Source organism: Polypterus senegalus, chromosome 8 (genome assembly GCF_016835505.1).
Source record: "Polypterus senegalus isolate Bchr_013 chromosome 8, ASM1683550v1, whole genome shotgun sequence".
Classification (NCBI taxonomy): Eukaryota; Metazoa; Chordata; class Cladistia; order Polypteriformes; family Polypteridae; genus Polypterus; species Polypterus senegalus.
The window spans coordinates 173,313,426-173,326,533 of NC_053161.1; the positions used below are offsets into that span (position 1 = coordinate 173,313,426).

The following is a 13,108-nucleotide window of genomic DNA, read 5'->3' on the forward strand; positions in this document are numbered from 1 at the left end:
TTATTTGCTACATGAAAGCTGTCAGCTGGAGGGTTTTTTTTTTTATTTTTTTGCCCTTTTCTGTCCTCCTCTGTCATCTAGTCATATCTCTATTACCAGTTGTAAATGTGTGTAAGTGCTGGGGATGCTCTGGGCAGAATATTTTTAGGACCGATCCCAATCATTACATTTATGCAGGTTAGGTGCATTGGCGATTCTAAATTGTCCCTAGTGTGTTCTTGGTGTGGGTGTGTGTGCCCTGCGGTGGGCTGGCACCCTGCCCGGGATTTGTTCCTGCCTTGCTCCCTGGGTTGGCTGGGATTGGCTCCAGCAGACCCCTGTGATCGGATATAGTGGGTGGGATAATGGAGGGATGGTTATACTTTATGTGATTTTAAGTATTTACTGCTAAGCTCCTGCATAACCAGATATGCAGTAGCCTTATTTTAGGGTGTTGTGCTGAACTTGCTCTTTTTACGTTTTGAACTGCAGACCAAAAGTATTAATTGTTTTATTCACAAAATTACATTCTGTAGGCTTATCTTTCGATGAAAGTAAAATACTAAAATAAGTAAAAGTTTTAGAAAATGCATACTTTAACTAATTAAATGTATACACAACATATACACATATACATATACACAGATACAGGTGCCGGTCATAAAATTAGAAGATCATGACAAAGTTGATTTATTTCAGTAATTCCATTCAAAAAGTGAAACTTGTATATTAGATTCATTCATTACACACCGACTGATGTATTTCAAATGTTTATTTCTTTTAATTTTGATGATTATAACTGACAACTAATGAAAGTCCCAAATTCAGTATCTCGGAAAATTAGAATATTGTGAGAAGGTTCAATATTGAAGACACCTGGTGCCACACTCTAATCAGCTAATTAACTCAAAACACCTGCAAAAGCCTTTAAATGGTCTCTCAGTCGAGTTCTGTAGGCTACACAATCATGGAGAAGACTGCTGACTTGACAGTTGTCCAAAAGACGACCATTGACACCTCGCACAAGGAGGGCAAGACACAAAAGGTCATTGCTAAGAGGCTGGCTGTTCACAGAGCTCTGTGTCCAAGCACATTAATAGAGAGGCGAAGGGAAGGACAAGATGTGGTAGAAAAAAGTGTACAAGCAATAGGGATAACTGCACCCTGGAGAGGATTGTGAAACAAAACTGTGGGGGAGATTCACAAAGAGTGGACTGCAGCTGGAGTCAGTGCTTCAAGAACCTCCACACACAGACGTGTGCAAGACATGGGCTTCAGCTGTCGCATTCCTTGTGTCAAGCCACTCTTGAATAAGAGACAGCGTCAGAAGCGTCTCGACTGGACTGCTGCTGTGTGGTCCAAAGTTATGTTCTCTGATGAAAGTCAATTTTGCATTTCCTTTGGAAATCAAGGTCCCAGAGTCTGGAGGAAGAGAGGAGAGGCACAGAATCCACGCTGCTTGAGGTCCAGTGTAAAGTTTCCACAGTCAGTGATGGTTTGGGGTGCCATGTCATCTGCTGGTGTTGGTCCATTGTGTTTTCTGAGGTCCAAGGTCAACGCAGCCGCCTACCAGGAAGTTTTAGAGCACTTCATGCTTCCTGCTGCTGACGAACTTTATGGAGATGCAGATTTCATTTTCCAACAGGACCTGGCACCTGCACACAGTGCCAAAACTACCAGTACCTGGTTTAAGGACCATGGTATCCCTGTTCTTGATTGGCCAGCAAACTCACCTGACCTTAACCCCATAGAAAATCTATGGGGTATTGTGAAGGGGAAGATGCAATACGCCAGACCCAACAATTCAGAAGAGCTGAAGGCCATCAGAGCAACATGGGCTCTCCTAACACCTGAGCAGTGCCACAGACTGATCGACTCCATGCCACGCCACATTGCTGCAGTAATCCAGGCCAAAGGAGCCCCAACTAAATATTGAGTGCTGTACCTGCTCATACTTTTCATGTTCATACCTTTCAGTTGGCCAACATTTCTAAAAATCCTTTTTGCATTGGTCTTAATTGATATTCTGATTTTCCGAGATACTGAATTTGGGACTTTCATTAGTTGTCAGTTATAATCATCAAAATTAAAAGAAATAAACATTTGAAATACATCAGTCTGTGTGTAATGAATGAATCTAATATACAAGTTTCACTTTTTGAATGGAATTACCGAAATCAACTTTGTCATGATATTCTAATTTTATGACCGGCACCTGTACATAACAAAACTGGGTGAATTATGTCGGCTAGCGGAATAACATTGTAACATAGGGTTGGCACGACACCACTGCTGAAAGGTTGCCAACCCCTGCTTTGGAACCTTAGAACAATCCAGATGAGAACAGGCCATTCAACCCAACAAAGCTCGCCAGTCCTATCCACTTATTTCTTCTAAAAATCCATCAAGTTTCACTTTTTGAATGGAATTACTGAAATAAATCAACTTTGTCATGATATTCTAATTTTAGAATTAAATTTTAATTTAATTATGGTTCATATATATGTATGGGGGTGTGTGTGTGTGTCTCTCTCTCTCTCTCTCTCTATATATATATATATATATATATATATATCTCTATATATATATATATATATATCTCCACCACATTATGAAACGGGTCATGATGCTGGTTGGCAGTCCCGCCCAGGCAGACACGCAGTTCCGTTCCACCCTCCAGAAATGTCTGTCTATCTGCCATAGCCAGGAGGTTATTTGGGCCTCCCTTTGGCTGAGAAGTATCCAGCTGCAGTCAGGACAGTTTTAGCCCTCTGACCGATCTAAGCACTTCTGACACTGTAAGGCCCAGAACCTCTTTGTATTCATGTGAGAAACGCAATGACATTTATTTTTACCTCTTGCATAACTGGGCAATTAAATTGACAAACTGGTTTCAGTAGACATTTTTAATGTGCTGTGTTGCTTTACCTTGAATTTCAATTCATACATACAGTCGGCCCTCATTTATTGCGGTTTATCAGTTCCAGACTCTACTGCGATAAATGAATTTCCACGATTCTTATATAAATCGAATATTTTCGCAGTTAGAGCATAGAAAACCTGTTCCTGTTCCAGAACCCCCCACAAAAGGTGAAAATCTGCTAAGTAAAAACCATACGTTTTATATTGTTATTTTTATATTGTCACACTTGGGTCACAGATTTGCACAGAAACACAGGAGGTTGTAGACAAACATTTGTCTCTTTTTCAAAAGTTTAAACTGTGCTCCATGACAAGACAGAGATTACAGTTCTTTCTCACAATTAAAAGAATGCAAACATATCTTCCTCTTCAAAGTAGTGCGCATCAGGAGCAGAGAATATCAGAGAGAGAGCGAGAAAAGCAAACAATCAAAAATCAATACATGCTGTTTGGGCTTTTAAGTATGCGAAGCAACGCGCAGGAAGCATATCGTATGTCATTGAGGAGTTTTATTTAATACATAATATGTGCTCTGCCAATAGCGTCCCTTGTATGAAATCAACTGGACAAACCAACTAAGGAAGCGTGTACCATAAATTAAAAGACCCATGGTCCGCAGAAATCTGCGAACCAGCGAAAAATCTGTGATATGCTTACATTTAAAATCCGCGATGGAGTGAAGTGTAAAAATATATATATGTGTATGTGTGTGTGAATGAATGACCCAACACAGAGGCACATGTAAAATTAACTTTTTTTTTTTTTTTCTCTTCACGTGTGGGGCACGTCTTCCCCGTAATCCCAACAGGCACAACATATTCCCATGTGCACAAACATCAAATTAAACACACCACAACGCTCTCCTTCGGCACCACCACTCCCCCTCTAAGCTTTGTCCTCCTTCTCCCGACTCTGGACGCTGAGTGGTGGTCGCGGGCTCCTTTTATTAGGCACCCTGCTGCACTACCGGGTGTGGCAAAACAACTGCCCAGAAGCGCCCAGCAGCTCCAGCTGTAGCACCCCCTGGTGGCACCTGCAGAACCCAACAGGGCTGCACCATATTTCAACCCCTATGAAGCCCCGCCGGAGTCTGAGAAATCCGCTGCAGCCCAGGGAGGCTGCCATCTAGTGTCCTGGGGGAGATATTGGGTTTCCCATGCTTGCTCCCCTGGAACTTATGCTGCAGGGGCATCCCAGCTGGGCATGGGTCCCGGCCATCAGTCACAGTATGTGTGTATGTGTTTTTCTCTCTCTCTCTCTAAGTATCAGAAAACATAATGAGGATCCAAGGACAGACCCCTGGGACACTCCACTTTGACCCAGTTCTCCTCTTATCTGTATTGCATGTCTTCTGCTAGTTAACCAACTTGAGATCCAGTTTTGTAGGTGCCCTCTCATGCTTGCAGCTTCCACTTTCAGAATTAATCTTCATCGCGGAGTCAAAGGCTTTATGAAGTCTAAATATGTTGTACACTTTGGTTTTGTCAATTATTGCAGTTGCCTGTTCAGAAAATTCTCAAAGATCGGTCTGTCAAGATCTTCTTTTCATAATCTCATGCTGACTGTTAACAGTATATTATTTTCATAAAGGTACTTTTCTAATTTATTTCTTACATGCTGTGTTACACAGCTTTGCCTAGGAAAGTTTCTAAAACAATGCGCCTGAGTTAGAGTGCCATTGGATGTATCGGAATTAGCCTGTATCTAAGCTGACACGATATTGGTAGGTTTTTAAAACCAGTGGCAAGTATTAGTTCTCTGGAGCTGCCTTACTCTTGATCATGCTTTATGCAATTGTCCAGAACTAAACGTTTGTGCCATAGATCAGTTCCTGCTTTCTTTAGTGACTCACTTTGGCTTTTATTGATGATCATTTAAAAAACAATTTTACCAGACATTGTATTTCTTTTTTTTTTTAATTGAAACAGGTGTTTAGGAATATTGGGAATTTGGGTCATAAATATAAGTTCACCTTGTCGCACATTCTGTTAAAATGGGATCAATGGTTTAACTCGGAGAAAGTGGGGAACTAAAAATTGAACTCCGTTTGAACTGAAATAAAACTTACAAGATGGAAAGTGAGGTACAAACTTGACAATTAAGTGGATAAGAATGGCAAGCTTTATTGGGCTGATTGGCCCATTCTCGTCCAGATTGTAGAGCAAACCACGAATCCTAACCTTGGAATGAACGCTGCGTACATATTGTACAACGGCAAACTAAACTTCACATGTGCGTTTTTTATTTTGTTCACACATGAATTTGTTTTCACGTTTACCACCAAGTGTGATGTTCATGGAGTAAAGGGAATGCAATCTTGGAGTATGTATTTTTTTTCAATTTTTTTTTATTTTATTACTTTATAGCTGATTTGTTTTACTTAAATTCCTAACAAACAGTAAAGGTGATTGCAGGCTTCACCTTTACATGACACGCATAGTAAACTGAACATTTTTTAAGCATTGCATGGAAAAAAAGCCTTCAAAGAAATAATATGGTGAACTACGTGCAACATGGACCACAGAAAACATCTACAGATGTTGTGGAAGAGTTTGCAGCAGAATTTTATAGTACAGGAAATCGACAATTGCAGTACTGGGCAGGGGTGCGGAAATCCAATGCACGACTCGTCCGACACGGGTAAATTGATCATCGGACAAGCGTGTTTTTCTGGTTTCAGTTGTCCGCGGACAAGTACAATTTTCTGGAGAAAAAGGAATTATATGTTCTGTGCAGGGTACATTTTTCCCACTACTTTCAAATTTTAAACATTTGGGTACGAACGTCGTGCGGAAACAGTCTACTTAGGCATGTTCTTCACGTCTCAGATTGGTCTTCAATATTGTTTACAAAATGATGGCTGATTTTTCAAAGGGGAAGCACTCTTACGGTCTTACAGAAGTATTTTACCCGACTATTTACACGCTTGGAGATGCGGTCATTTATTTTCATGCCGACATTACGATGTAATCTGATGATTTTTCATTATTATCGATAACGTTTATATATTATTGATAAAATTCATTGTTTCTACATAAAAATGCGGTCATTTTACTTACAATTCAAATGTTTTCACCACATAACAAAGCTTGTTAGGCAGTTAATCTTTCCTGAAATTTGCGATTTCGCGTAGGTTGTGATATATTGAGGAGTTAAGAAATTTATTGCGTGACAACATCAATTTTGATGAGCTGTCTATAGATCGTTATTGATTAGAGAATTTTTCATATAAAACAAGTTGGTTTCGCACTGTCAGTTTATTAAAAATAAAGAAGAAAACATTATAATGGTTTCCAAATGTTATGAAATATCAATAAAAAAATCTTCACTTAGACGCAATTTATTTTTTCCCCGACAACATCGGTAATATTTACTTATTTGGAAATGTACCATCTTGCGGAATTTCGAATACGTCATTCGGAAGTACCGCGCGTAACCCATATGTGGGTGTCTGATTTCAGAATCTGGCCACATACTCTGTCAGAACTGAGCACTTATGAAAACTATAAAATCAAGAACTTGTGTCGGCAGTATAGTGATTTGTTAACTGATGAGGAAGTTAAACATGCACCATCTGAATGGCAAGCACTTAAAGTGCAGATATCAATGCAACGGCAGTACCATCCACTTGCATTAAGTATGTTTTATACTTGGAACAGTTGAACCAAACTGACTGTACTCACAGCCTCAATGCCTGGCAAGAGCGTATAGTGCCCTTATTTAAGTTTGCCACAAACCTAAATATTAAAATATCAAAATATCTTCCCTTAGTGGCTACCTACTGCCTAGATGTATCACTCTGTCAAGTTTTGGCTTTTTAGCTAAACTGAAAAATAAGGTTTTTGTTGATGACTAAGTGAGGCAGTCAGTTAGCCAGTCAGACAACTTTGCATTTTCAGAGATGTATATAACACACACACACTCACTCAGTGGGTATAGAAAAGAATCCCGCCCCTTTGAAATATTCCCAATTTCTTTGCCTTACAGCCTTAAATGAAAACACACAAACCAATATTTTTCCAGCTTTACTTACTCAATGCAATCTCTAACATTCAAGTGAAAAATATCACAGCTACAGTTCAGAAGAATTTAAAAAAATCAAAAACAAGAAATCCTAAGATGAATAAAGAATCGACATGTACATTTGTGTGTGCTTTATTTTAATCTACTTTATTTTACTTTACTATTACATTAAATGGCCACAGCAATAAGAACAAACTCGTGTGTGATGTATAGATATAGATATAGATATAGATATAGATATAGATATAGATATATAGATATATATAGATATATATAGATATAGATATATACAGATATAGATATATAGAGATATATAGAGATATATATATATATATAGAGAGATATATAGAGATATATATAAAATATATATATAGATATAGATATAGATGCCAAAAGAACATTTTTATTTCAAGGGCCATTGAAATAACAGAATCTAAATAAAACTAAACCTGCAGACCTTAGAGGCGGAGCTCTGACTTCAAGAGCCAATAAAAGTCCTTAACACAGAGAATCAAAGCTAGCAGACACAGAAGACCAAATGAGCAGGGCAGCCATTTTAAGAGCTAATCAGTGTCCACAACAGACAGACCCGTCACAAACATCACCAGGTACTTGAGCTAGATGTAATATACAATCTATATGAGTGAAATTACAAGCTGTCTGGATGTCTGTCTGTTCCACTGTTTGTTCGATAATCACTGAAAAACAGCTGAACTGATTTTCTTTGTTTTCTATGTGTGTAGGCCAAACGTCAGGGAGATGAGTTATTAAGGAGTGCAGCAATCCAGAAATCATCAGCAACAAACCAGCTGCACGCAGTATCTTTAATGGCCAAAGCACATTCCTATCCAAGGTCATAGATAGTACACAATTTTATAATTTTGGCTCCATATAGCTCCAGAATGGGGTTGAAGTAAATCAATCAAAATATGATTGAAGTGTAGGCTTTCAGCATTAATTCAAAGGGTTTAACAAAAATATTGTATGAGCCGTTTTTCTGCATAATTCACTAACTACAGGAAACTGCATTGGAGTTTCAGGAAGTGGAAATTCAATTCCCTGAAATTCTGACAAATTCCATTTATTGTCCGAGTATTTATTTGGGACATACACGTGAACTTTGTTTATGGTGCCTTACAAACGCCAAGTAATGTATGAAAAATAGTTGGTGAAACATAAGTAAATAAAACTGAGAACTGTACATTAACAATTGATAAAAGATGAGTGGCACTGGCCATGAGTATCTGAATATGCAGGTGGCATATCCTGCTGACTATGCCACTTGTGGTCACCAGGGGTCGCTCCAGCCACCTAACCCCGACACAGACAGACTGTAGGCACAAGTCTTTGTAACATGCACATTTTAATTCCAAGCGGGGAAACACTTTTTTCTTTTGCTTCCACAGCAGCCCAGTACCATAAACGGCACTTTATTTTCCTTTCTTTTGTCGTTCTTCTTCCTCTCCTTTCCTTTCCACCTCCACTGGCAAGCTTCATCCCTTCCCCCCAACCCCCCGACTCTGAAGCATGAAGTGAGGCGGCTTCCTTTACGCTGTGTTTCAGGTAACTCCCTTAGCATTATCAGGAGGTACTCACAGAAACTTAAATAGGACTGTACCACTCCCCCTGGTGGCCCCCCATGGAAGCCAACAGGGCTGTAGGAAACTCCACCTTCCTGCAGGAATCCATGGATCAACTCTAGCCCTGTAAGCAGCCCTGTAGCACTCTGGGGAAAGCATTGTCCTGTGCACATCTGCTTCCCGGTTCTTCCCATATTTCGGCCTCATGGCCAGCCATCACAGCCGTTCATAACAGTATATGATTACAAGTTCAATGTGATAAATGCTACCAGTAAAAAAGGAACAAAATAAGCTAGGCCAGCTGTGATTGACTCACATTTATATGTGGCTGCAGAAAATGTGTATGGCACATGACTAATATTGTGACTACAATCAATTCAATTCAATAATGGCAACTGGAAAGGCACATTTCTGGTGAGATGTACCTGCAGAGCCACGGCATCATAAGTCACCAAAGGTCTGCGCCACCTGTTTCAGGGCAGAAGTGACATCACCACATGTCTGGACCACCAATTTGCTAATAGACATTTATAAGTTGTCAAAAATTAAATTGATTGACATGCTAACCACACCAAACCCTAACCTTAACAAAACTATTCCCCTAACATGAACTAACCCCTAACCTTAACAACATATTGTGCTGTACATGCTAACCATTCTAACCCCCTAACCTTAACTTCTGTCCTAAAACTGCTGGCGTAGACTTGCGGTGACGTATGGTGCTCTGGCTCTCCAGTTTGTTGCCTGACAAGGATGAGAAAATGGAATACGAGTGCCAGACATTGTTAATATTACTTATTGATTGTATTGAGTGTTCTTGCCCCATGCACAATTTTATACATGCAACAACATGAACAGAAGCAATTTGTGTTTTAAATTGGTAAATAACTAAACCTCCACATTTATTAGCAATGGATGAAATCCTTTGTGTAAAAGTGTTGTTCATATGTAAATGTTTGGTCCACGGACAATACAAGTACTCACCTGAAGATGCCGTTTTTTAAGTTTGATGTAGCTCAGCTGGATCCATGAACAGGTATATCATAATGTTTACAGGCAGTTCACCAAAATGATCTTCCCACATTCCCAGATTCCTCAGCCATTTCCAGTTTAATAGGGATCCCAGATCTATGTGTTAATATAGAAATCCAGAGTTCATACACAAATCAGATCCTCAAAGCAATCCAAGATCAAACACCCACACCAGTCTAAAGTCCTTCAAATTCACAGAAACTCTTCCATCTCACACCTTCAGCATGGGCCCTAATTAGACTTCCAGGTCATGAAGCTTCACCTTGCATGGAATTCTGGGAAACATTGTTTTAATCCAACTGTTGTTAGAGATATTAATGATTGTCACATGCCAATGAAACAATCAAATTTCATATTTTACTTTTTATTTATACCAGTGATTTCTGAAATTACATGCGTAATGTATAAAACATACATTATGCTTGTATTTCTTTAATCTGAATGTGATTTATGGGATTCATAATATTTAGTGTACTGTAGAATATTTAGCAAATCATTTTAGAAAGGGGAATGTATTTGAATTCAATTCTGTTTCCTGACATTCCAGTTAATTTCCAGTTCAATTTCCCTTTCAACTGCATGCAATTCTAATTCCGATTCCAGGCAGTGAATTGGAATTCACCATGCATTCTCAATTCAATTCAATTCAATTCATGAATGGCCCTAACCCTGCCCTTAAGTAAATTAAGACCAGCATATAACTTTCAATAGTATTTTCAAACTTACAACTATGATAACACAGTTTTGAAATGTAATTTTCGGATAAGTTTGTTATTTTTCAAGTCAAAGTTATTTCTTCACAGTCACGATATATATTAGCTCGCCACATGAAACTGCTTTCTAAAGTTAAGCGTTTTTCATTCATTTTAAAATCTAACTGTCTTGAAGTTGGATGTTATGATGCAGGTGAAGGCAACTGATGGACCAATGTGAAAGCAAATATTTTAAAATGCAATATTCTCTAACAAAATGCGACCAATAATCTTGACCAGTGTTTCTTTTACACATGATCTATTTTAGTTTAATGTTTCAACTTCTCTCCAGTGGTTGTGCTGATGTGGTGAGTGGCGGTAATACAGATGGCAAAATTAACAAGCTGTAACTCAAGTATTTTGATTTCTTATAGCTTTAAAAGGTCCAGAATTTCAACCATCATTTTCAGAGCTGAATGTTGTGACTCATTATCAGTAATAAGACAGTGGAGTGAGAAACAACCTTCTTCTGTTTTTATTTTTAACTACAGGAAAGAAACCTCACTGCTGTACTGAGTGTGATAAACAATTTTCACACAAGAGTGCCCTTCAGAAACATAGAAGAATTCACAGTGGAGAAAAGCTGTACTGTTGTAATGAATGTGGCAAACAATTCACAGAAATTGGCAATCTCCAGAGCCACGAACGGATTCACACAGGAGAAAAGCCATATTGCTGTACTGAATGTGGCAAACGATTCTCACAAATTGGCAATCTCCAAAACCACAAAAGGGTTCACACAGGGGAAAAGCCACATTTCTGTTCTGAATGTGGCAAACAATTTTCTCAACGGAGTGGTCTACAGAGACACATTAGAATTCACACTGGGGAGAAGCCGTATTGCTGTTTGGAATGTGGCAAGCAATTCTCAGACAGGAGCCATCTTCGGAGACACACCAGGATTCACACAGGAGAGAAGCCGTTCTGCTGTTCTGAATGTGGCAAACAATTTTTTGTCAAGAGTAGTCTTAAGGGCCATAAAAGAATTCACACTGGGGAGAAGCCATATTACTGTAATGAATGTGGCAAACAATTCAGTTACAAGAGCAATCTTCAGAAACACTGCCGAATTCACACTGGAGAGAAGCTGTATTGCTGTAATCAATGTAGGAAAGAATTCTGTCACAGGAGTAATCTTCAGAAACACATCAGAATTCACACTGGAGAGAAGCCATATAACTGTAATGAATGTGGCAAACAATTCTGCCACAAAAATGCTCTTCAGAAACACAGCAAAATTCACAATGTAGAGATGATAAAACATAGCAAATGAACTCAAATGACCCAAATGTACAAATAATATTCAACCATGAAGTAAGAAAGCCTGGAACAACATCCATACTCAAATTAATTTGGCTATTCCAGAACAGTGAGGAGGAGACAGAAACTTCCCCACCTTGTATGCTGTTGATTGGAGCACAATATACTAAGCAGCAGAAGAAGAAAAAATTGAATTGTGAATACCATGAACTTAACCATATGTTGCTCATAAGATACAAACTACAAACAAAAGATGATCGTCTACTCCTGGCTGCAGAAAACAGAAGTTTGCATAGAAGCTGGTTCAGGGCATCAAAAGGAAAAAAACAAAAATGCATTACCAGTAACAGCCACTTCGCCAAACACAGCAATAACCTGTCACCCATCTTGTCGATGATTGTGTAGTATTGATGGCTAAATGCTTATACACTGAAAGACTCCCCAAAATGGCCAGGCTCATTCATTGGAGAATCTAAAAGAAACACAACTTATCAGCACCAGAAAGGCACTGGGACCACAATCCACAACACATAATGGAAACCTGATTTACAAAAAATAATCTCTCAATTAAAATCCTCCACCTGTGTCCTTGATCCAATACCAACAAGGTTCTTCAAAGAAGTATCAGGCGTGCTAATTGATAATGTTCTGGACATAGTAAATTCGTCACTAGATACTGGGGTCTTCCCAGACTGTCTTAAGACTGCTGTAGTTAAACCCCTACTTAAGAAACATAATCTTGACCCCTCTTGAAAATTTTAGACCCATCTCTAACCTGCCTTTCTTAAGTAAAGTTCTAGAGAAGGCAGTCATTATGCAGTTAAATGACCACCTAAATAAACATGCTATTCTTGATAAATTTCAGTCAGGTTTTAGAACAAATCACAGCACAGAAACTGCACTCGTTAAAGTAGTAAATGACTTGTGGGTAAATGCAGACAGAGGCCATTTATCTGTTCTCATCCTCTTAGATCTGAGTGCTGCATTTGACACCATTGATCACAACATTCTTAGAAATCGCCTTAGTCAATGGGTGGACCTCTCTGGCAGTGTCTTAAATTGGTTTGAATCCTACCTGACAGGGAGAAAATTTTTGTTAGTTGTGGTAATTACAACTCAAAGACACATGATATCCAATATGGTGTTCCACAAGGCTCTATCCTGGGTCCGCTGCTCTTCTCAATCTACATGCTTCCGTTAGGTCAGATTATCTCAGGGCACAACGTGAGCTACCACAGCTATGCTGATGACACACAGCTGTACTTATCAATAGCACCTGATGACCCTGATTCTATTGATTCACTAACACAATGTCTGACTTGTATCTCAGAATGGATGAATAGTAATTTTCTCAAGTTAAATAAAGAGAAAACTGAAATCTTAGTGATTAGCAATAATGGATACAATGAGGCTATTAGAAATAAACTGGATACATTAGGATTAAAAGTCAAGACGGAGGTAAAAAGCTTAGGGGTAATTGTTGACTGTAATCTGAATTTTAAATCACATATTAATCAGATCATTAGGACAGCATTTTTCACTTAAGAAACATAAGTAAAG

General features: G+C 38.8%; 1 protein-coding gene across 1 annotated transcript in view; it reads left to right on the forward strand.

The window, feature by feature from the left end:
* LOC120534707 (zinc finger protein 91-like) overlaps positions 1-12,162 on the forward strand; it is a 143,839-nt gene extending 131,677 nt beyond the window's left edge. Inside the window, exon 10 of the mRNA XM_039762293.1 lies at positions 10,780-12,162. Within this exon, the coding sequence (XP_039618227.1) occupies positions 10,780-11,561 (782 nt within the window). The 3' untranslated portion in view covers positions 11,562-12,162. The remainder of the gene's footprint in view (positions 1-10,779) is intronic.
* Positions 12,163-13,108: the final 946 nt, after the last annotated feature.